At 38.8% G+C, this 25,261-nt stretch overlaps 1 protein-coding gene across 4 annotated transcripts in view; it reads right to left on the bottom strand.

Moving 5' to 3' along the window:
* VRK1 (VRK serine/threonine kinase 1) overlaps window positions 1–24,044 on the bottom strand; it is a 46,050-nt gene extending 22,006 nt beyond the window's left edge. For 2 of the 4 annotated variants that reach the window (XM_054275940.1, XM_054275944.1), the window contains exons 1-3: window positions 8,864–8,937; window positions 3,601–3,756; window positions 2,086–2,141 (exon numbers count right to left, since the gene is read on the bottom strand). In XM_054275940.1, the coding sequence (XP_054131915.1) occupies window positions 2,086–2,141; window positions 3,601–3,751 (207 nt within the window). In that variant the 5' untranslated portion in view covers window positions 3,752–3,756; window positions 8,864–8,937. Of the gene's footprint in view, window positions 1–2,085; window positions 2,142–3,600; window positions 3,757–5,049; window positions 5,089–8,863; window positions 8,938–23,946 lie in introns of those variants that run through there. The other 2 variants (XM_054275943.1, XM_054275941.1) reach the window with 2 other exon arrangements.
* Between the last annotated feature and the right edge of the window lie 1,217 nt (window positions 24,045–25,261).

Raw genomic sequence — 25,261 nt, 5'->3', positions numbered from 1 at the left:
CCCTGCATCCACTCCTGAACAATGACATCTGAAAAGTCCACATGTTAAAAAGCATTTCTTTTTTAATAAAAACTGTGATTCATTTCATACTGCTCAGACATCAATACTATGAGGATATGTCAAAGACTAAGCCAATTTCCATCCTGCTCTAATAGCTTAATTTGAAGAATGTTACTATAGAAGCACATATTTTGTTAAACACTAGTAATTGTTCAAAGCTGTTAAGCACTTTGCTTCAGCTGATGGAAAAACCAGAATCCACCCAGGCATCAGAAAATGGGCTCTTATCTGAAGTTGCGTTATACCAGACTGTAGAGGCATAATATGTTATGGGTCATTTGTGAGGCTAGCACAAAGACTGGGGCTACTCTTTATTGCCATAAAGACAAAATTATGAAAGTCAAATTAAAATTGAGAAGTCATCTGGGATATTAGCAATGGAGGTATTTACAAAATGCTGCAACAAAGTGAATCTAGCACAGGAGCAACACAAAAATTGGGGCAACTCTTAATTTAAGAGCCCAAAGAGAAGAAGATGGATGGGCTTCAACAGGAAAAGAGGGTAACAGGAATTACACACAGCATAAAGTAATGCATATCTGATGGTTTTCCCAGCAAGTCAAACCAGATTCTTCCATGGGAATGAGATGGTGCCCTGCTTCCTAATCAGTCCAGACTCAGCAGGAGCCAGCAATTAGAAGCCACTGCCTCTCCCAGGCAAGCCACTGCTGTTATCTGCCTCTAGAACAGACGCAAAATGGACACCCCACCCTGAAGAGGACAGGCTGGCCACCACACCACTGCAGGCTGGGGCTCCTGCTCTGTCTGGAATTCCTGCCCACAAACACCTAAGGCAGCAGCAGCAGTAGATCAATGTTGAAAGTGTGGCAGCCTGACAATTGCTTAGCAAGCACTGCTTTTTTCAGCAAAGGAAAACATTTCGGAGGGAGGGTCATCACAAACTGTACCTTTGATCTGCCTGAACAGATCAAAACCAGTATTCTATTATTTCCCTTTAGTCAGCAGATGTAAATACCAAGATTAAAGGCACATACTAATCAAAATGTATTTTACTCTAATTTAACCTAACCTTATAGTTTCAGGAACAAATGTTAAAAGCACTAACATGTACACAAAGTGGTTGGCTACTGTAGCAAGGTATTTCAGAATCATCATTTAGCTTAATAAATAAAATGTTAAAACAGTGCAGTTCTGAACTGCACTGAGAAACTAATCTTCTACACTGTGAGGTTCTTGTACAGTTCTCTGGTATTTACTTTTATTGAAGGAACAGAATCACCACCAAGAAAATGAAGGATTCTGGATCTACTATGACTATTGCCATAGTCCTTGTTTTTTACTAAGACTGTGTAAGATCTTACCATATCTAGGCACTCTGGCAAAATTTAAGAAAAAATACTTAATACCTTAGGAAGAGCAATAGCCAAATCAAGTAAATAACTTTTTTTTTTTTTTTTTGCCTAAAACCATAAGAACATTTCAAGTAATAAGAAGATTTTGATTATTTGCTACAATGGGATAAAAATAAACAATCAACAGTGCTTTTTCTTCTCTCTGATCATTAGGTTAAAAAAATTATGTCAATGTTATTTTGGCTCAATATAAATTAGAACATGTATGTGGCTTATGAAAAAACATTTTCATAAAAAAACTTTTTGGAGACCTCAGGAATTAAAATTTTGCTGTTTCTAGTCATGAGCCATCTGTCAGTTTATCAACATCCAGTGGTGAGCAACAGTTCACAGAGACTCACTGCTGAATCACAGAAATTCTCCAAAAGCTAGACAGATTTCATTCATTTGGTGATATCTGTGTTGTTTATAGGAAGCAAATGAAACAGAATCTGATCCATTTCATGGATCCTTTTCAACTCCACTGATGTTCTATCATGATGTTCCTCATACACAGGAGTCCCAATTCTCAGCAGCATTCCTCTGTATCCCCACACTTTTATTTCAAACAGCACTTTGCAATTGCATCATTTTCAGAAGACATTTTAAATTACACATTCCATTCTAGAACAAATATTTTGAAGTTGAGAAGTAAAGACTCAAATGCTCTTACCACTTTTGCAACATAAGGGGCATCGCTGCCAACCGACTTTGAAGAATTAACATCAGCTGTTAAAAAGGAAGCTTTTATTAGTAGTAGGAGAGGACAGCATACACTCACTTGTTATGCAGGGTGGACAAACAGACAACAAAGTAACTAGTGCTGACATGAACACAGAGCAGAACCTTAGCCTTTGGTAAGAGAATCACAGTATATGTGAAGGCTACTGCATACAGATATTGCATTCTTGCATTCTCCCTTCTTTTTGAGGAGTACAGGCTGTTTATTAAGTGAAGGCTTCTTTTTTTTTTAATCCAATAACTTTTTCCTATTCAACAGTGATTCTTTTGCTTTCTAGGACTATTATAAACATACACATTTGTGAACATAAAGAAGAAAAATAAATTCCATGCTGCCATGTCACGTATCCAAAAGTGACCTTCTGTTGCTACTAAGTTGTTGGTATTTGTGACAGAAGATATAGATATGAAGAACATCAAGTTAGGCAAGTACAAAGTACAGGAACAGTCAGGGTCACAGCTTTGTGCAAATAATGGGGAAGCAGAGCAGGAATTCCAGTTGGAACTCCAGTAAATTTAGTAGCTCATTGAGTGAGGCTGAGTAAGAAGTTGAAAGCTTCTTTGGCAAAAAGCCACCCACTGGTCCTGTTTTTTCTCCTTAACCCACTTATGCTGCAGTCTGTTCATTTTAAAAGCAGGACAGATTTTTTTCCTGTTTTCCAACTCAGTACGAATCCAGCACAACCTTTTCCCCAAGATGAGGAAGACTATATTATAATGACCATATTAACTTTCATCCCTTCAGAAGTGTTTGAAAAATGACTAGAGTAAATGAAGCAGAAAAGTCTCAAGACCTCTCTTATCTGTTCATCTGTCCAAGTGAAAGAGCTACTAAGTATGGAACACTATTTCACTTTTAGAAGTTTTCCTTGCAACAGAATTGCAAAACAAGACCTGAACTGAGGCTCTGAACTGTAAAGTTCAACACTTCAATTTGTTTTTAGCACTGATTACATTAAAAAAAAAGTATATGGCATGCCAGAAGTTCAGAAGGCAATGAAAAAATAAAAGCAATACCAAAGTCAAAATCAGTCCAAGTACTGGCTGACCAGTAGCCTCCAGATATATGCACTGATAGTTTCAGTTCAGAATTCATCATTATAAAGACAATCATGCAAAAATCCAGTCTTTCAGACAGACCAAAATTCAAATTGAAATAAATACTAAACTATCCTTTCCATGGCTAAAAAGTAATAAAGATTTTGATTTTTAAAAATAATGAACTACCACTGAAAACTCACAAAACTAGTGCTTGAAGCGACCATTTGTCTATTTCCATCTTTTTTTTCCAACACCATGACCCAAGCTAAGGTTCTAGCAGAAAAGTTCATGTGAAGACACCATTCTCTATTCATATTTCTAACTTAGGGTCAATTTTTCATTGTTTTGAATGGGGAAAAACATCTACTCTCCATTTTAAAGAATTATCAAAGGTAGCTGCACTTACCAAGGTATAGGCGTCCAAAGCCTCCCTCCCCTACAGGGACACCCAATTTCCATTCTTTTTTTGCTGTGTCTGCTAGAACCTCCCCCAGACTAAACAATTCAGCAAGTTTCGTTTTGGAAGGGGCTTTTCCAGCTGTTTTCTTCTTGGGCATTTTCCCTAGAGAGAGTGAAGGGATGGAAAAATTAAAAAAAAATTAGGTTACATGTTGATCCAACTTATTTTACATAGAAATCTTTTAGAAATACAAAAAAGAATGGGTTGTTTAAGCCCTGATTTGTTACTACAAAGATGCTTGAAAAGAAATGCAATAAGCAGTTTCATCGGCATGAATTAAAAGTGAGAAACAACGAATTTTTCCAGGCATCACAAAAAAAATTTGACAGCAAAAATCTTCACAAGAGAAACTTATTACAAGACCTTGTATAATACATGCTAAAAAGATCTCAGAATCTATCACACTCAATCAATCACAAAACTCACAGGTTTAAACTTAGAAAAAAGTAAATTTATGAAATAAAGCTCATCAGTTTTCCTAGAGTTAAACTTGCAAACTGAAAAACTGCAAGTCCTCAGTGGTAATATGAGGAATTCCTCTTAGCTGTAAAGAAACACATACTACAGAGACCAGGAATGAGAATTGCATCAGTACCATGACTGAAATGTGTATTGCAATTGCTGTATTTTGCCAAGTGTAACTTACCAGTTGTATTGCTTTCAGCATATTTTATATCACTCTCCTAAATCAGAAATCTCACATGGCATCAATTATCTTCAAAGAAGTACATTTGATATTAAATATTATATCCTTTATACATGGAACATCTAAAAGAGCCTAGTCAGAGAGTAACGGACTCTGGCAGCAAGTCTGGAGACATCACAGTCACTCAATATATGCATAAAAACAGAAAGAAGGTGCATCATTCCAGGACAAAATTCTTCTTTTTTAGGGTCCTTGGTAATTTGAGAAGAGTGAATACATTACTTACATCTAAATGAGAAACTTTTATGAAGTACTCACGTCACAGAAAGATATTGGTATTTATCACTACCTGCATTGCATAAGCTTCATCATTATCATAAAACAGGATGTTTTGATTCTGCATTACTTTTCCATATTTCCACTTCTATACAGTAACATTCTTCCCTACTATCAAGACACATCTTACACATAAATTTTAAGACTAGCTATACCCACATCATTATCCAGTCTCTTCAAGAAACTCCTCTCTACATCCCTTTGTCTTTTTTTTTTTTTTATTCTTCAAGGTGATACATAGTTTACTGTCTTGGAGAAAGATCTTTCCTCCAGATTTTCTACAGGAGAAAAATGAGACTTTCAAGCACCAAAGACAATTACAGCCAGTTCAGATAAGACCATACCAATGAGAAAGCAATGGTGTCAAAGTGTCAGAAAGAACAGAGCAGTAGAAAAGCCTACATATCACTTACAAGAGCAGGCCAGAAAGATCACTGCAGACCTTTAAGCAGCTTCACAGGACATCTAAATCAGGAAATGGATTAAAACAAAGGGCAGACTGAAATTATTAGAAGTGCTAATGAAATAAACCAGAAGCCTGGAGCCCCAAAGCTGATTCAAATAAGGCAAGAAAATGCAAAAATCAGCAGCATTGCCCAGTGACTCAGATGTGGGACAAGATTACACATGCTGTCATCTAAAGGATACCAAAACATATCCAAAATGAGCACACTCATCCTCAGGCTAAGAAATAACTTATTGTCAATATAAGAGCCATGCAGAGGGCTTGAAGGACTGCACCCCCTTGATCTCTGAGTTATTACAAATAATTTGGGCAAGACTTGGACGGATGCACTTAGGTACTTAAATGCTGGACAGATTGTTGTCAGTAAAAGAAAAATTTGTAGCCTCTCTTACAAGGTTAGATAAGGCTAGCAAGCCTGTGAAACAAAGCCATTGATACACTCTACATCTTTGACATTCACAGTGAGACTCTTGATAGCAGCCTTGCTTAAAAAGGAACTAAATTTACTTAAAATAGCTCCTCAAGAGTATCAAAGGAAGAGCTGGTGCTTCCCTCTTCTTCCACACCCCCGCTTATTTTGTTTAACATGGTCAATAATTGTATGCCTGAAGGTATTTATTTAAAAAAAAAAAAATTGTTAATGACAACTTTCCTTTATCCATAAAAGCAAAAATTCAAAATGGACATAAGTTTGAACGTCCCCAGCTGGGAACCCTGCCCTTAACAAATACACTAGATACACATACATGGTTTCTTGGCTGTCTGTATTCATACCCATCTGTTAACATGGCACTGTGCCTACTTACAAGTTGGTCAAACTATCAGTAGGCCATAGGTGCCAAACACTGATCGCTTGCAATGGGCAGCATGCATGATGCTGAGCACTCAATCTCTTGCAAAAAAGCTGTTACCCAAGGAAATATTTAAGCAATGGCTGCACATGCTTTCACATGTATTTGGATAAATCCATTCAAATATCTTCTATTGACTGACACTGAAGACATCTGGACACAGCAGAAATTCTCTACATGAACAGATAGAACTAGAAAAAAAACCACAATAAAAAAAATTAAAGACAACTTAAATTGAGTGCAAATTCTATCATTCTATATGCTTTTCAAATCATAATACAGTAAACACAATGGGTTTGTGAAGAAACTTATGCACCAACAAACATGACAGAGAGCTGTCTACTGTACACTGCAGAACTGGAATAAAGCCATCTACTTCTCCCTAAAATCACTTTTAAAAATTCACCACCACCATCCCTTCAAAAAGAAAAACAAATCTTAAACTTTCCTCTCAATACCTCTTTCCATCAACAAAGGAAATATTTTCTATCCACAGGTATTGTGAAGTTTAATTCATTAGTTCCTGCAATCATGCTAAAGTCCTTGGAAACAGTGCCATGGATGTCAAGTACTGTACTATCATTCAAGTGTCAGACCTGACCCTACTTAGCTAAGGTGCCTGACAAGAACAATATTCAAGGTGCATGATTGTAAACAGCAGCATTTTATGTTGCTACAATGTGCTCAAAACAAAGATTTTCCTACTAACAAGTATGAATAACAGAAGTCTATTTGTCTAAACTCTCTCCAGAAGCCTCTTAGTAAGTACTACAAAGGCTTCCACCTAATAAAACACCTTGGAAGAAACAGAATGGACTGTACTTGAGATAGCACGACTCTCTGCATATCAGTGGTGTTATCTTTACAAATGTTGCCTGCCACAATTGCTACTTAAGCGATACTTGAACTCTTGGAATAAATATGAATAGCCACTTCTCAATTCTTGTTGCCATTCATTATCAACAAAACTCTGAAATGAATACAAAACAAATTTATTTTGAAGGAATTTCTGCTGTGTGTCAAGTCATACTGGTTGCTTCCTGATCTTCCTCTTTTATTTTCTGGAAATTGTAATTTTTACAGTTGTTTATCTTAGGAGGATGTATTTTCATTGTCAACCCTGAAAGGCAGGCTGGTGACCTGTGCTCCTAGAGGAGCAGGTAGTTCCAGCAAGGCCTGAAATCTATGTGTCATTAAAACTGCTCATTAGTCAAAGCAAGAAATCCATGTCTGCCTGAAAAAAAAAATTAAGACAAGGAGAAAACAAAACTAAGTTTTTGCTCAAGGAATTGGGAAGAACATGACACTTAAAGACTCCTGAAAACTGTAGAGCTGTTTCATGGGAGGATAAACACAAAAAATAACTGATGTGTCAGTGACTTGTCACACCAGTGAACAAAGATTTTCTTGCATAAATTCAGACATTCTGTGACTGGCCGATCCCTGTTTGTGAAAACCTCTCCAATCAAAGTTCCTGATTAAGATACTGGATAATTAATGGCACTCACACAAGAAGGGCACTACAATTCTCTCCCAAAAATTTTTTTTAAAAATTCCTTTTAGACAAAAATAATAAATACCATTGGTGGACCACAATTACTGAAAAATATGTAATCACAACAGCAGCACAGTTGACCAAGGAAATGCCTTTTTTCCTTTTTTGCTAAACAAACCAAGATGACTTAATATTTCAGAATGCAGCTTGTTCAGAGGTAGGAAATAGTCATTTACAAGTGGAATTACTGTGCTACTAATTTTAAATTGCTTTTTAAAGAATACATTACTTTTTTTACGTTTAAGGTTATTTAAGGTTCTCCTGAAAATTTTAATCATCACTCAGTTGTTGCAATAAAAACCAGTGAGCATTGTACGGTACCAAATCATGTCACTCCAAATCACCTCACCTCTATATCAACTGCAAAATGTGAGTGAGACACTTAAAGGCTTTTTGATAATTTAGCACACTGTATAAAAATCATCAGCTCTGAAATTCACCAGGAATCCAACCTCATTTAGGGATTATCCCCAAGAATTCAGTGGGCAGTTTATTCCTATAGATGAGGGCACAAGCCCTTCAACACAGGAACAGTTATAGGAAGCTTCACAACAGCTCTTGTATTTTTCTAAGCCGTAAAAAGGGTCCATGGATTCCCTACAAATTAATAAAAGCCTACAGTTCTTAGAGTGCTTAAGCACAAATTGAAAACTAAAGAGAACAACAGAGTTCACCCTGTGTGCAACTGCTGAAGTCTCGAACAAGGAAGTCAAACAGAAATAGGAATTGAAGAAAAACCACAACCAATGATAGAAACCAGCTTAACCCAATTCTTACACACCAGGCCTTCCCTGATCCTAAAATCGCAGATTTTTGTGATTTGTAGGCCTGTGTTTAAAAAAAAAATAAAGTTTACTTTAAAGCAAAACTCAGGAATGCCTCCCAGCCAAGGTGATGCCACACCGAGACAATCCCGAAGGTGACCAACCTCTAAAGTGGCACAGAGCAAAGTTTTACTCAGCCTCCTCCGCCTAGCTTTAGTGCTAAAAAAACAAAACACAGGAAGCAAAACAACTCGGGCCGCGGCCACCGAAGGAGCGTTAGAGCCCACAGCCGGCAAAGGCGGGGCCCAAACCCCACGGGTGAAACTGTGCGAGCGCCGCGGGTTGGGTCGGGAGAGGGAGAGGGAAGGGAAGGGATCTTCCCTGCCCTTGCGGAGGAACAAGGCTCGGGCAGGCCCCGCGGTCCCACCGGCCTCCTCCGCGAGGGAAGCGTGGAAAACCGCCCGCAAGCCGCCAGAAAGGCCGGGGATGCTCGGCACGGCGAAACAGATGAGAAATAGTGCCCCAAAACTCGCCTCCAAAAAAAAAACCCCAAACGTCTGCGCCCCAGAGGCAGCCGCTGGCTCCAAGTACCTCTGGGTGAGCGGGCCCGGCGCCGCTCCTTCCTCCCGGTCCGAAATTCCCGCACTGCCCGCGGCCCCGGCGGCCCGCCCGCCCCAGCGCCACCTCCCAGCATCGCCCGCGCCCATTGGGCCGCCGAGCGCGGCCCTCCGCCTCCGTCCATCCCTGGTCGCGATGCCTACTGGGAAATGTAGTCCGCAGCCGTAGCAAGTGGCCGCAGGAGGGCCCGACATGGACTACAGTTCCCAGCAGGCACCGCGGCCCGAGATGGGCCAAGTGCTGGAGTCTTTTACGGTCATGGGGGCGATTGGGTTGGCGAAGACCTTTAAAGCCCCTGTTCATCGCAAAACCGTGCCTAAGTGGCACATCCACTGGTTTCTGGGACATTTCCAGGGGTGGTGACTCCACCACTGCCCTGAACAGGCAGCCTGTTCTAGTGCTTCACAGCTCTTTTCAGTGAAACAATGTTGAGACTTTTGAGAAACCTTGGTTTCTTATGGTGCAACAAGTTTGGGAAGGCCTTTGTCAAGCTGGTACCACAGGATCAATTAGGTTAGAAAAGATCATCGAAGCCAGCCTAGGACCGAACACCACCAGGTGAACTAGAGCAGGGCACTGAGCCCAGCCCTTCCTTAAACACTTCCAGGGACGGTGATTCCTCCTCCTTCCGTTGTCGGGTACAAAGGTCCGCACATCCAGCCCTGATTCTGCCCAGCTGGGAACTGAGAGAGGAGCAAGCCAGGGAATTTAGGGGATGAGGCAGGAAAATAACAGGACAATCGTTTTGTTATTTTACTGGGTGTTTCAAACTCTTAAAATGCATTATGATTTCATGGCTACTGTCCTGACATGCTGCAGTTTTAGAGGTACTAAATAGTACCAAAGTATTATCTTTGTTCAAACAAAGAACTATCATTCTGTGCTATGTTCATCATGGCAATGCTTACACAGATTTCCTTGACCACTTGGGCTACATTAATAATACCAGAAATGTATTTTTGAAATACTAGATGCTACTAGAGATGTTCAAGAATCTGAACTGTTCTGTACGTTCTAGGGTATTACTGTTCACAGGAAAGACCAAAAGTTTGTTTGGACTGAGTGAAGAACACTAATGTGGTGGTGTTCGCAGGGGTCCCAGGATGAGGGAAGGGACGAGAATCTTGACTCCATGTTTCAGACGGCTGATTTATTATTTTATATATATTATATTAAAAGAAAATTATATATTAAAACTACACTAAAAGAATAGAAGAAAGGATTTCATCAGAAGGCTAGCAAGGAATTGAAAGGAATGGAATGAAAATAAAATCTTGTGACTGACCAGAGAGTCTGATACAGCTGGACTTTGATTGGCCATTAATTAAAAACAACCACATGAGACCAATCAAAGATGCACCTGTTGCATTCCACAGCAGCAGATAATTATTGTTTTTCTTTTCCTCTGAAGCTTCTCAGCTTCTTAGGAGAGAAGTCCTGGCAAAGGGATTTTTCAGAAAATATCATGGTGACACACTACCAGACATGATAGCATTTCACTTGCAGTACCATCCTCTTTAGTATTGTGTGTATTTTAGGAGACCAGTGTCTGAGTGCTGTTAAAGGGTAGATAGGAACAAAACTGGTTTTGCCAATCTTTCCAGGTGTCTACAAGTTAGACTAATTTTTGTATTTTTGGGAAGGAATATAAATTTTTGTTTATTAATTCCTTCAGAGTGCAGTGAATAAGAAACTGTTACTTTGAATACTTAATCAATTTGATGAGACTATTTATTTACTCAGTGAAGTTACTACACATCTGTCTAAAAAGTTCCCCATTAGATAAGGCCAACATCTAAGTGTTCCTCGCCAAATAAAGGTACAATATTGGCTTTTGTTAGGGTCAACTTCCTAAAGAACTTAATAAAGAATCACTTCAGCAAAATAAATACTTACCTCTTATTACAAATGAAGAATCAGACACAGAGATGCTGGGTAAAGTTTGCTTAGCTTGAAGTGATAAAGGAAATTTGTAACAAATCTCAAAGTAGGACCTGGTTTACTTGACTCTTAATTCTCTATTATGAATTAAAAAGACATTATTAATTATACTTTTCAAAACATTTTAAATTCAAAATGAAGGTGCTGGGGCAGGAAAAATACTTTTAAATCTTGCAGCTCTTAAAATATCATCTGTATTTATTCCCCAAGTAGTTAATTTGTAAAAGAGGAATGGAATATGGGGTAGAAGAGATCCAGTCTAAACAGTACCCAATAATTCAATGGAAAGGAGATGAAGTATTAGAAGACTTAATGAAAACACTGTGAAAGAAAAGCTACTCAGTGAGATCCATTGGAACTTTCACTTTTTTCCTGGCAGTTTTGTGATGCTAACAGACACATGATTTTAAGGGAAAAAATTTTAAATAAGTTGAAGCTTCTAAGACGAGAGCTGTTTGAAGTGCATTAAATTAATCCAAATTAAAGGACTTTTATGAGTTTGTAAAGCATTTCTGTGTTTCCTTTAGTCAAGGTCCAAACTCATATGCATAGGCAGTTTTCCTCTACTTAAATGACTGAATTGTCTTGACTGTGAAGTGTCTCCCCCCATCCCAGTTAGAGTGATATTTATAGGTACAAATGCAATTTATCTGGGGGCAGTGTATATCCTACACTGTAGATTCACTCGCATGCACACAAACAGCAGTGCATAGGATCCAACTGTAACGATGCAAAGAACTTCTGTTTATCATCAAACATTTCATATATTCCATTACATGTGAAAGAATTATTATCTGTCCTGTTGCAGTGCAATGCTTTTTCCTGTAATGGAATTTTACTCTGCAAATTTATTTTGGTATTAAAAGGTTCCACTTTATAATGTCTATGGTTCAATCAGTGATCTAAAAGGCACTTAAATACTTTGAACAAGATACATAAAACGCTTTTATTGCAAAGCTCTGCTGTATCTACCAATTTTACCATTGATCTCTTTCCATGTAAGGCAGTTCTGGAAGCTGCCCATGCTGTATAAAATCACATGGTGGCTTTTGATCTCCAGCTGGTGATTAAAGCACATTATGGAGGTTTGAAATTTTCTTGTGGTCATTAGCATACCTCCAAACACTTCTCTGCTAAATAGTAGTGTTGTCACTATATGCTATTTAAATTAGAAGCCAGAATTCTATAAACTTATTATTTGCTATTCTTTGTAGCTCAGAGGATCCAGATCTCTTGAATGAGGTGAGCTTACACTTAGCTGTGGACTTCCTGATCAAATAGTGATTTCTTGAGGTGATTTGGCTCTAGAAAAATGCACAAAAGAATGAGGTTATATTTTTTAAAACCCTGTTTTGATGCAAACAGGGAGAGTTCTGTGCCTTGTACTCCCTATCTACAGTTCCCTATTTCCCACTGCTTAAAAACATCACTATCACTTCCAAGGTCACCAAGCTGTCATATGTTTTCTACAGTGGATTTTTAAACAACACAGTATTAACTCTTTTGCTTGAAAGTGGAAGAAATAGTATCTTTCTGCTACTTTTTGAAAATGCATTTGTGTGTTGGGAAAAATACAGAATCACCATGTACTTGTTACTTCCTATAGCAATCTCTTCAGTTCTTTTCACAGAAAATAAATTAATATGCCAGCTTTATATATTTTTTTATCTTTCACTTTATTATATTAGATTGCATCTTATTTGTATATTTTTACCAACTATACCTTGCCAAGAAGCAAAGCTTATTGAATGTTACCCAGATACAGAGGAAAACATAGCACATGTTCAAGGATATTACAGTCAGTAAATACCAAATAAATTCAAAAGCCTTGTTAGTTGTTCTACCCTGTCTCCTGACTCCCCAAAATAGAACAAATATAGGTAACCTGGTTTCTGACAAGTCAGTGGTTCCAGATGGTTAAAAGGGAATAAAATCTGGGTCGAGGGAAAAATATTGGCCTGGAATGGATTTTGCAGTTGTAAGGGAGACATTTGAAAGGACAGTAAAACTTGTGAAAGAGATGTGCAGGCAAAATATCAAGGTTAGCAGTTATCAGCAGACCTATGAAGAACACAGTTTTGAGTCAATTATACTGTGTGGCACCTTGAATTATTTAAATCTAGGAAATAATAATTTCTTGTCTCTGCATTTATCCATCAGTTTCATGAGAGACAGCACTACAAATTAATCATTTAGGTAATATTTTTACTTATAAACTGCATGCTAAAACAGCTAAGATCTTTTATAAGATTTGGAGACAGCCGTGTTTGTCTGAGGAGCATGTTGTTCAGAGAAAAAAAACAACAAAAAGTAATGAAAATTAGCACATTTCATCCTTTTTAGTATCAAAAGTTAATCCATATTCATATAAATAGGTTTTTTGGTGAATTAATTGTCTCATACAAACTTTCTTTGAGGAAGTGAAAGGGGCAGAAATCTTTGTCTGTTTCCTTGGAAGGAAATGTAATACAATGAAAATTAAAAATAAACCACGGCAATTCATTATAATTCATACTTGTCTGTCTTCTGGCAAGCTTTATTGTACAGAAATAGCTGTCTGGAGAAGAAAAAGTACTTACAGATCTGCTATTCTATACTTGAGCATCGCATGGAATCCTTCCTGTCATGCTACTGCGCTGCATGATGTTGGTGTTCATGACTATGCAAGTCTCCATCATATTTACATGACATGTAACAAAATATATGATTTGGGTAAGAACTGGTTTTCTTCAGTCTCTAATGGCACTAAGAAACTCTAAAAAAATGTTACCACTAGGTGTCTCATTTGGTTTCGATGTACTACAACCCAAGAGCAAGAAATGCTCCACAAAATTTGACAAAAAAACAATTGATTACCACTGACATCCCCTCCTTCATTACACCAGCACACCCTCAATTTAGTCACATGCATTATTGTAATCAAGCTGTCAATCAGATTTTGGAGTATTTCATTTTTTGACATAATTACAGCAGAATCCCTACAGTCTAGAACATGGGTATGGCAAGATTGATATTGTGTTACAAAATGTGATCTGACAAAAAAAGAAATGATGCTTCTGTGCAAAAATTAAAGAAACACTGAACTGCTAATATATTTACCCTGGAAATGTGTTGCATAAGGTAGATTGTCAGGAGTCAATATAACTGTCTGCCTATTCACTGTTCTTCTGCTTTAAATGTTTTCTGTGTCATTTTTATTTTTGCTTACAAATATATAGCTTTAATTTTCTTAATTGGAACCAACTGTACAGACAACTTTTTTGCTTTTAGGCTTACAGCGAAAGATTTAGAGAAACAATCAGAGGAGAAAGGGGATGCCAAGGAGACACTTGGGCTGATGTTGATATTCCACTGAGACAACCCCATCTATGAAGAACCACAAAGCCAATGGGCTATTTTATTGGCATTTCTAAACAGCTAATTGATAAGAAATGTAGAGTATATATTGATACCTTTTTCAAGAATTTCACATTCCTGGTTTTTGATGTATAGTAGAGAAGGTAATTTTTATTGTTAATATTTCAAGACATGAGAGATGCGAGTAGAGGTGGAAGACTCTTTAGATGGAGATCCATCTGTCAGCAATTACAAGGGTTCCCCTGAACACATATGTTACAAACTTCAGCCTGGCTCAGGTGAGCATTAGTCAGATAGAGTCTCTCTCACTTTTGGGACAACAGTTTGTCTTTTAACCAAGAAGGTAATTTTTACCATCTGATGACTATTTCATGTTGTCTGTGAATGAGTTTGCAGACCCCAGCATCATTTTATGTAGACAGATGTCCCCCTTCACGAAAACAACTGTCACAATTGGCAATGGTTATCACACGTGCTGGCAGCAGCACAGGCTCAGGGTGAATGGGAGGAAGACAGGAGAGCATCCTCTGGCTGCAGGGAGGCAGGAGAGGATGGTGGATGTTTGCAGTCCCTGTGGCTGCAGGGAGGCAGGAGAGGATGGTGGATGTTTGCAGTCCCTCTGGCTGCAGGGAGGCAGGAGAGGATGGTGGATGTTTGCAGTCCCACTGACAGTGCTGCATTTCAGTGTGCAGGACTGGTGGTGCAAGGAGTGCTCTTTGCTTTAAAGGCCACTTGTTTGGATATTTGTAGACAGGTATTCCACTAGAATAGCTTGATACAAATGTGTGTAGATAGCTTAGGACAGCTTCTTGTCTGACAATAAATTAATAATTGCTTTCTTTCTGATGGTAGGTGGGGAAAATTGCAAACACATTTTTCACTGAAGAGTTATGCATGGCTTTAAGAAACTGCAGAAACACACATGTAGCTTCACACACAGTCTCAGCACTTTTCCAACCTCGACTTCAGGAGACACATTGTAACTCTGCTCCTTCTCTCCATCTTCTTTCTGTCCTCAGGGTCTCATTTGCTTATTTTCCATATCACAGGCACTGGCCCTGTTATTCAGAGAACTACTGTTTTACTTGAGTATTATCTCACCTCCTAAGACCTCTGTTTTTAAGATCTGTTTTTTCAAGTTCAGTTGCTGTATTTTCATGCAGACATCTGCTGAAAGCATTGAATTAATTAATATAGTAGTAGCAACTAGGAAAACATGATAATCAGTTTTGTCCTCTGCCACAGTGAAATTACCAGGGCAGAGAAAAATTGTGTAGAATCTGATGGGCTCTCTGGTTTATGATTTGTTACTGGGACAATAGGTTAAATTTCTGGCTTTTCCTTCCATTCCTCCACCTCCTTTCCCTTCAAATGCTTGAACCTGACTCCATCCACCCATAGAAAAGATGACCTTGCATATCTCATGGTGGAGGTGGTGAGTTCCACATTCCCTGCAGACTGGCTGCTTTTTGACAGGAGATGCTAAGTCTTGTCCCTCTCCAGCTGCCTGTAGCTCATATTTTGTTGAAGCATACTAGGAAGAAAGTGTTTATTGTTAAAACAGCTAATTTTTTCAGTAATGACGTGGCTTTGAAGATATTTAAATGGCATGAAACCTACATCAATGATATAAATAAAGAAGCAAGTTCAGCAGTTTTTATGACACTGTATACTGACAGTATTCTAAACTGTCCACTAAACATTTTTCATTCTCCCTGGAATATCAGCATACTGACTGCAATATTTCCATCAATGTTCTTTTACTTGCTAATAATCAAATTGAAGCCATCAACCTTTTCATTTAGAACTACTTGCTCCAAAAAGTAAGCACAGCCATTTGAAACAATTTTGTAGCTATGTCAGATAGAATGTAAGTTTTAAATTGTTGAATTGTAAGACTGCCACCTCGTAAACATATTATAATGTATATTGGTCTATTTTGGTGAACAGCTGAATAATAATGTACTTTAGAAACAGTTTGAAATGTATCTTCTAAGATATAAAGCAGAGAGGATGACTAATATGAGAACATGGCATTTCACAGTAAACTTAATGAAAGCTTGTGAAAACTACAGTATCTCATCACCACACTGGCTGCATTGGCTGCAATACAGTCAATACTATATTGACTGCTAGAAAGGCTATAAGTATAAAGCATTCCATCTCTCCTGATGAAAGTAACTTAGCTGGGTCAAGATTGATGGGTGAAAGAGTAAATATTCCAGCTTCATGAATTTTATATAACTTATTCTTGAATATTTTTTAGAATTGTGTCCCGTCTCCTTGACCAAAGTAAACTTTGCTTTTCCTTCATTTTCAAAGAGCCTTTTGAGAATGATCATTAAAGTAGGAGCATATTTTTAATACATAATTTATCTGCAGAGCCCCAAAATAGAGCCTGTTTTGCCTGCATTTCTAGTTGTAAAAACTTGAGAGGGTACAACTACTTTTAAAAGGAGTAGATTGCCTGATGAGGTGTTTTAGCCTTTTTATTAAGTTATTTATTTAAAGTTGCAAATGTTTCCTGAGTGCTGCTCTTTACTTGGCTTTATATTGTTTGTGTGTGAGGCAGCCTCCTAGCAGAAGGGCAGTTCTGGCTCAGGCATGAAATCATTGGTGCTGTTTGCTCAACCCTGCATGCAGACAGAGCTAAATTATCCCAAAGTGCACATGCTGTCTCTCTCTCCTGCTTGTGTAGATGTTATTCAAGCACTTGTTTGGGGATGAAAAGCTCCCTTCCTGTAGTCAGCTACCATGGAGTACCTATTCAACATAGATTCTCCATTGCCGCTCACTCTTAATCAAGACCCCATGGTATGGCACACAGCACTCACACTCCAGGCATCAAAAAAAACCTACATACTTTCCAAAATCTTTAAAAAACCCCAAACAATATAATCTATAAAACCAGAAACAATATAGTCCTGAATAACCAGCTAAATACTGGTTTGCTCCCACTTCAGCACTGATATCTTTGTTCTGTTGTTTAGATTAAGCTCAAAATGTAATTGTTTAGTGACCATTTTTTGTGTCATATGAAAGAGAGAAAGGCTATGTTTGGGAATGTTCAGGATGTGATGCAAGAAAATTTTCTCATATAAGAAAATTGAAAGGGGAAATCGTATGCATGGAAGTTTGCAATTGGTCAGATAGGCCACATAACCTTTTCCTGCAAATGTTGTTTGTCACATCTCTGAATTGCCAGAGCATCTGCTGGAAATAAAAAAAACTATTATGTCATCCTAGAATCACAAAGGTGAATGGAAGGAAGACGTGTGCATGTGTAGGTATGTACTTTCCTAGGGATATCCTGAAAAACATTTGTACCTGGTCTTTAGAACAAGCCACTTGTGAACAATTAATTCACATTACAGGTATAATATACTGGGTAGAAGTATTTGAAGTTTTATTACTGATTAAGATTCTAATTTATTATGTATAATAATCTTTAGTTACTAAACACTCAAAAGATGGAAAGCATAAAAGACTGGAAGGACATATGGATAATTTTCTTCATAGAATGACATATTTAACTCACACACAGCCTCAAGGTTGTTGGTTTATTTTTCCCCCAATGGAAAGCTAAGCATAAGGTAAGGAGTGCAGGTTATTATAAAGCATCTGAAAAGTTCCTTGTAAAACACCATTTTTAGATGAAGGGATTTTTTTTTTCAAATTAACAACATAGTGTAATGCAAATCAACCATTCTGCCCTTGTGTGGTCATTTTTACCAGGGCAATATGATCCTGGATTGAACATGAATCCTTAAAGGTGTGGTCTTAGAGTGTCTTATTCACTTTTGATGTGTTGTGAATTCATGTTTCACATCAATAATGAGCTGCAAAAACGTTCAGGGTACTAATAAACAAAATAGAGCATTGAAATAGTCTGTGCCCTACTAACAGAGGAAATAACACAAAAAAAAAGTCAAAACTACCATGAGAAATATGCACACAGAAATATTCAGAAAACCCATAGGAGATGTTCCAAGAAAGAACCAGAAGGGACATTTGCCTAGGAGTAGAAGAAGCCTGGGGATTTAACAGATGAGTGACAGAGATGACAGCAGGTAGGAGTGGGCAGCTGAGGGGTTTGGTCTGGTGGCAAGGAGAAAAGAATTGCACCTGGTGTTCTGGGCACAAAAGTTGTTGGGAAATAGACCAAGCACAAAGAGGGCAGACAGTCCAGACAGAAGAGGGCAAGGAGAACAAAACTGGAGTTACTGGAGAGAAGACATGGCCAACTGGAAAACCTTTTCAAATCAGCACAGATTGTAGAGCAAAGGACAAGCAGAGGCAAGAGGAGGAAAAAGAAAATATGGCTCTTGCAAAGATCTCCACTACTCTAGTAAGTAAGATTTTTCCAGCTGAGGAAAGAGGCAAACTGAAGCAGACAAGGCAGCAGGTAGAAGATACTTGCCAACTTCAAGTTTCCCAGCCAGGTTTGTTTAGTATGGTCACACATGCTACTCTTGGCACCTGCCAAGTTGACCATTTATTTGTAATGGTTCAGAATTTTACTTGTTCCCTTTTCACTGCTTCAAATGATCCTGGGTGACTTGCATCAAAATCTAGTTTAGAATGTTATATGATGGGTATCTGGAAAAATGTGAATTGTACAAATAAAATTAGGCATGTATTAAGGAGCAGCTTTTTGCCTGCTACAATGCAGCTCTGCCAATGCACTTCAGGCTTGACTTGCAATACCCTGCATAAAAATCAGTGCTGTCTCTCTTCAGAGCAGTGACTCAGTCATGCTGAACTATGCCACCTCTGTGGCAGAATATAGTCTATTGTATCTGTTTTATAACCTTTATGACTCAGAATCCAACACAGTTATCACAAAAAACAGAGCAGTTCCAAAAGTGTATTTGTAATGCAGACAATTTAATACATCATCATTCAAAGAGCAGTTGAAATTTCAGGCTGGTACAGCAAACTATGTCTTAAATAAAGACTTGCATTATTAACAAGCTGCATCATGTTTTTCAAGATCCATGGAAGAAGACAGGAAAGGGTGAGTTTTGTTTATTTTTCCTGACCTCATTACTAACCAAAACACATAGGACTGGACAACTCAGGGTCCTGAAACATGGGTAGGTTTACTTTCTAATCTTGTGCTGGATTTGAGCTATTGACCTCTAGCAAGGCTGGTAAAAAAACGATTGCCAACTTATGTAAACAACTGCAAAGAGTTTAGTTGTTTCAGTACATTTCCTAGAGAAAAACAGGGTACAAATAACAAAAACAGCCTTATCTGCCTGTTTTGAAGTCAGTATTGCAGACTGAAGAGCAGCAAACTATTAGTTTGTCTAAGCAGGGAACTGTTCTGAAGTGTGTCTCTGTGGTTTCATGTCACACACAGACACAAGCTCCAACATTTACCTGACTTGGTTCCTGTTTAAGCCAGTGGTAACGTGCAGCCATAACAACATTTCTTACCATGAATAGGCAAATTTTGAGCCACCAAGTTAGTGTTTACCTACTGTTCTTGATTCCTTAGTATCAAAAAGGAAACTCAGATGCCAAAAGCTATTTTTGCCCCCCACAGAGAAAAATTTATATCCGTCTTTTACAGGAGGTTTTGAAAATGGTATTACAGAATTGTAGATAAAGGAAATTCACAGTTTGCAATAACATGGCCATCATGGCTGCTCTGATCTTCTTACCTTTAGCAAAATAGATTCTGATCCTCCTTGAGAAGTAGCTTCTTCACAAACTGAATAACTGAGTTTAACTTATACTGCTAACAGAGATTTCTTTTGTGACACATTGAGCCATCCAGTGGCACAGGCTGAAAAGACTACTGCATATACTTGTTAATGCATTTCTCCAGTGCCTTTCTCTATATCAGAGATGTATCAGTGGTTACAAAAAAAACAAATATAAAAACCAAAGCAACACACTCCCCCTCCCCCCCCCAAAAAAACCAAGCAAGCAAATAAACACACAAAAAAAGCAACAAGACAATATCAAATCTCTGTTTAGTGATAAGTGATAACTGCAAAGACCTAAAGGTAATGAGCATTTCTATTCATTTGAAGTCAGATAGAAGTAGTTTCTTGACATTGATTTCATAGAGAAGGGAGATAGGGAAAAAAGAAAGAAGCAATGAAAAATTTCAAAAAGGAAAAGTTTAAAATTCCAGGTTGAGGCTGCATATCTGCCCTCAAGTCACTTCTTTACACATCTATGCTTTTCCAAGTTGAATATTTAAAATTAGATCTCAGTCTTTGGCCACCTGCATATTCTTGTCATACCAGTTTGAGTTCATTAATTTACCCCACATCACCTCACTTTTGTCAATGCCAGAATCTTGTGACTGAAAAACAATACTTTAGTATTTGAAATAGGTAGAGATAAGTATCTGAACACAGGAGAGAACCAATCATTGAGGGCTTAAATGAGCAACTAATTAAATATAGTGTGATTTTAAATTTTTTTTAAGATTGTAAGAAATTAAATGCTGAATAATGGTGCTGTAGCAGTAGTTGGTAGAGCTTGGCTTAGTGTGGGCAATGAAGAAAGATCATTAACAAATAAAATAGGGAGCACCTCAGGGGACACGCCTACAGACAGTCTGTCACCCACTGGTTTTAACATTTCATTTCAAAATTTAATTAGATATCAATTTCTGAATGCCTAAATGAAACCAGCCTCTTTCCATTGCACCATCATGCATCAGTTTTTAGTGATAAATTTAAGGCTGTAACAAGGTTCCTTGTCCTAAATTTTGAGGGGAAAGAATAACAACAGAAGAAGAGCCAGAAATGACATTCCGAGTTCTAGCAACCAACAAACCATCCAACAAAAGTAAACAATTTTAATACCAATATTTAACTCATTACTGATGCACTGGAAGCAATAGCAAGGCCTTAAAAAATAATATTATTTCTTACTAACTTCAGAAAGGGTAGGACTGGTGTCCCTGGTTAATAAGGAAATGCTTCATTGATCACAAAAGCAATGTGAGTCTTCCATCATTCTAGTAAAATTTATGACATGCAAGTCAGTAAGAACTATTGTAGACTGCATGGGACTCCCTACTGTCAAATAGATCATTGCAGAATCTGGCTGCAGCTACTTTAGGATGTCATAAAGAATGAAAAGTGTTCTATTTTGGAAACAAACTAAGCACTAGTCAATGTTTCCCTTTCTAAAGTAAGCAAGTCAGTTCAATGTCCAGATGATGGAGCAGGTGTACTCCATGTCACAATGCAGAGTCTTGATGTCTGCTTTCTTACTGAGACAATCAGTGTTTGGAAGAGACCAGTAGCATAGATCACATCAGGATTTCAAGTTTTGCCTGCCAAAAAATAACACAGCTACATTTTTTTGAAGTAATTGTTAGCTAGTGGGAAATATGAACTGTTGTGCAAACGTGAGAGCTGCCTTCATTACTGCTGTCATTTTCACTGAGGGTTTTTTGGACCAGCAGTTCCTATGCTTCACAAATAACACAGTTGTAGTAGGCTTAGCTGTGTTCTGCAGCAGGTGGGCAGGATGAGACTGTAAACCATCTGTCCATTCATCTATCTTAGACACATATCTCCCCTATTTCAATTATACTCAAAAGTCATTTCATTAGATGACTGATAAATTCATTCCCATTTATACATGGGGAATGAAAGGCTCGGGGTGCTTCCATCATTCCTTTAGACTGGGGCTTAAGTCTGTAGTGTCCATTCTTTTTGCAATAGTGCTCCACTCACTGGACAGTCTTCCTTCATCCTCTCCAGCATCTTTCCCTATCTGAGGTTCCCTATTTATTTCTTTGTGTGGGCTGTAGAGTGAGTCAGTTTACAGAGTTTGCCTCTTCACATTAATTCACTTTATTCTGGATATTCAGCATATGAGGTATTCATAGATACCCTAATGTAAATGGACTGAGCCAGTCTCCAAGTTTCATAGTTGCACTATTCCCATTTCAGTGCAATCCTACCATTTCCCTGAGTATTGCAGTGAACTGCACTGAAGTAGCATACAGTCTCTGGGAGTGATGTTAACTGTGGACTGTGTCTATCTAAAGTGAAACATCAGGGGGTTCATGTTCCCTCCAGAATGGGAAAGGACAATTTTACACAGGGCTGTTGAGCTCCTGTCAAAGAGCAGATAGCTGTGCCAGCAGTGGCAGGAGTGGCTGCATGCTGCATGGAGGAGACCCAAGGGCAGGCAAATGCTCCCTGGGGCTGCAGAATCTGAGACTTGGGCACCCTTGTACTGCAAGGGCAGGTGGAGGCTGCTCTGTGTTGAGGCTGCTGGCTCAAACAGCCCTGAAGGCTGTGCCTGTGCAGCCTGTGCCTCTCCCATGCCTCTGCAGAAGAGAGTTTCTATGTCCTTTATTATTATTTTAAATTTTCACCAATATTAATTACCTAGTATGAAAGCAGGCAACACCTGGGCAAAAGGAGAATCTTTTCAGTAATGCTTACTGTTGAGTACATATTCATACAAAGAATTGCAAAATTTCCACATGGAGCCAAACATGTTTGGACAAGGTCTTACGGGGAGGGCATCCCGTCTGCAGGCAGCTGACTGTGCAATTGGAACTGGAGCAGTCAGCTGAGAAGCTGCACCTCCTCTGATTAGTATTGCCCAAGATGACCCTGTTCCTCAGCAGATCAGCAGTGCACCTCGTGTCTCTGCCTTTCCCATAGACACTGTTGAAGTGCTAATGCGAGGAACATGGATGTCTTATTTGCTAGAAACCCTGCAAACAGAGAAATGATTAAACTGCAGAGGATAGGCACAAAGCTCAGCCCCACAACCCTGTTAATTGCTTAATATGGCATCGTGTGTAACAGATTCTCTCTGCCATGGTAAGGGGCTCTTTGTTGGGCACTTAGCCCAGTAGCAAACACAAGCTGGTTCAGCTTTGCAGGGCCCGTGGTACAGTGCAGGGGGGCTTCAAAGTCTTCCCAGAGATTGCTTCCAAACAAAGTTTCTGCCTGTATTCTGAACCAGGGGGAAGTTTCTGATGGGAATTCCTGTGCATAGAAGGGGCTGCACGTTCTCAAATGGACAGTGGACAGCAATAGCCCGCTCATGCTCTGCAACAGCACTTGTGGTTGCAGCATTGAATTGATCTCTAAATTGTGAGACACTCTGAGGGTGCAAATCCTCCCACTGGCAGCACCTGGGGTCACTCTAAGGCCTCTGTTTTACTTAAACCTGAGCAACTGGCTAATGCACGGTAAGACCTAACTGGCCTTAGACTATTGCCATTTCCTTGATGTTTTCCTTAGCCATTGCCCTCACAATACATGCAGAAATTGAGGTACCTTCTCGCAGCGTGAAACCCCTTATTCTGGCACAAGAACAACAAAGCTTTGTTGTTCTTCAAAGCAGCACAAACACATCACGATAGTGAGAAGCCAGCCAAGTGTCTCCCGGGCCGACAGTGCATCCGGAGCTGCGTTCCCTGCAGGTCAGCGGGGCTCTCCGAGAGGTGCGAACCCCCCACACCCCCAGAGCCCAGAGAGCGCACGGGAGAAGCGGGGCGAGGAAGAGGAAGAGGAAGAGGAGGGTGCGCGCCCCGACCCCGCCAGCGCTGCCCTGCAAGCCGCGGCTGCATTGCTGCAAACACCGCATCCTCCTGCTGGGAGCGGGCTGCTTCTGCTGCCAGCCTCGGGCCTGGAGCGAAATGAAATTAAACTCTGCTCCCAGCGAGCGGGAAGGTGAGGCGAACTTGGAGGAGCCGGGTATCATGCACGGCCCTTGTGTTACGCACAGGCACACGCAGGCAAAGTCACACTCACCTGGGGGTCACGCAGCAGTGACAGCCACACTCCATCTGCTCGCCAAGAAAGCCAACATAGTGTTAAAAAGCAGCCAGGATGCTCAGACCAGATTGGACTTTAGACAGGAAATTATCTTTTCAAATTTTGGTTGAACGATAAGAAGCTTTTAAAACTAAAGAAATGAATGATGTATGCAAAGCTGTACTTGAAATGATTCTGGTGTTGCAAATTGCCACGCTCTTACTGTGGAGCTGATGAAAATAAATGAAGCTCTGCGTTGCTGGGCTTTTTCCTCCCCCTTCTAATAAATGAAATGAAAAAGCCCCATTATTGAGCCACCTGCTTCAAATTCCTAATTGTGGTAACTGAATTCTGAAATTATTTGTTAGCTGTGTAATATCACACGCATTAAAAATACTGAGAGGCTATTAAGTTCTTTAAAACCCAGCACTGGATAAAAAGGTGCAGCTATCTTCAGATTTTTATTTCCATGAAATAACTTTTCCAGTAGAGAAATATGTTCAAATCCTACAAGTGCATCCTGAAAAAACCCTGTTAATTTACCAGTTAGAGAAGCTGCAAAGTAAAGACCCAGGAGAGGTCCATTGACATATTTAAATATTTTTTAAATAGTGCTGTACGCCATGCTGTTCATATTTTTCTAGCATATAAATATAAATGTTTCAGAAGATAATAGAAATCACATGAAATATAAATGTAATATTTCTAATGAACAGGTGAGTGTGTGTACATGTCTCTGAAGTGTCTTGCAGTATGCCTGAACTATTGCTGCATGTGTGTATAAAGCATCTCATTTAATTCCTAACAGTTTCTCATTTTAATAATGTTCCAACTTAGATTTCTATGTATATAGTTTTTATAAATTAAAAGAAAAGATAATTATCAGGACAAGCTAGAAAGAGTTGTTCTTGAAATATTTTTTTAATCAAAATAATGTTTCTAGTTGAAACTCATTGTTTTGATCTTTTTAATGTGAAAGGACTGGAATCTGTTAAAAAGATCTTCTGCAAAAAGTTGTTCCACACACATCCTATATGGTCTTTTTTTTTTCTCCCCACAAATACAAATATGGATAATACAAATATATATGCACATACAAATTCCTAGACTAGATGCAACCATTTCTCTTAAATTAACTTCTTACATGTGAAATCTCAGCACAGAAATGAGTAAAGGGTTAAAATAACAATCTCAGAATTCAACTCAGCTGTGACAATATTCAGCACATTGAACTGCTGAAATCTACATGGAATTAGACATCCTTTTGCCCATCAAACCAAATTAACTGGTTTGCTGTTACCTTGCACAAGCA

The sequence above is a fragment of the Melozone crissalis genome, unplaced genomic scaffold, assembly GCF_028551555.1.
Source record: "Melozone crissalis strain CALT ecotype California unplaced genomic scaffold, PUWL_Pcris_2 ptg000018l_1, whole genome shotgun sequence".
Taxonomy (NCBI): Eukaryota; Metazoa; Chordata; class Aves; order Passeriformes; family Passerellidae; genus Melozone; species Melozone crissalis.
The sequence above is the reverse complement of the archived record's forward strand: the minus strand, read 5'-3'. Positions and strand labels throughout refer to the sequence as shown.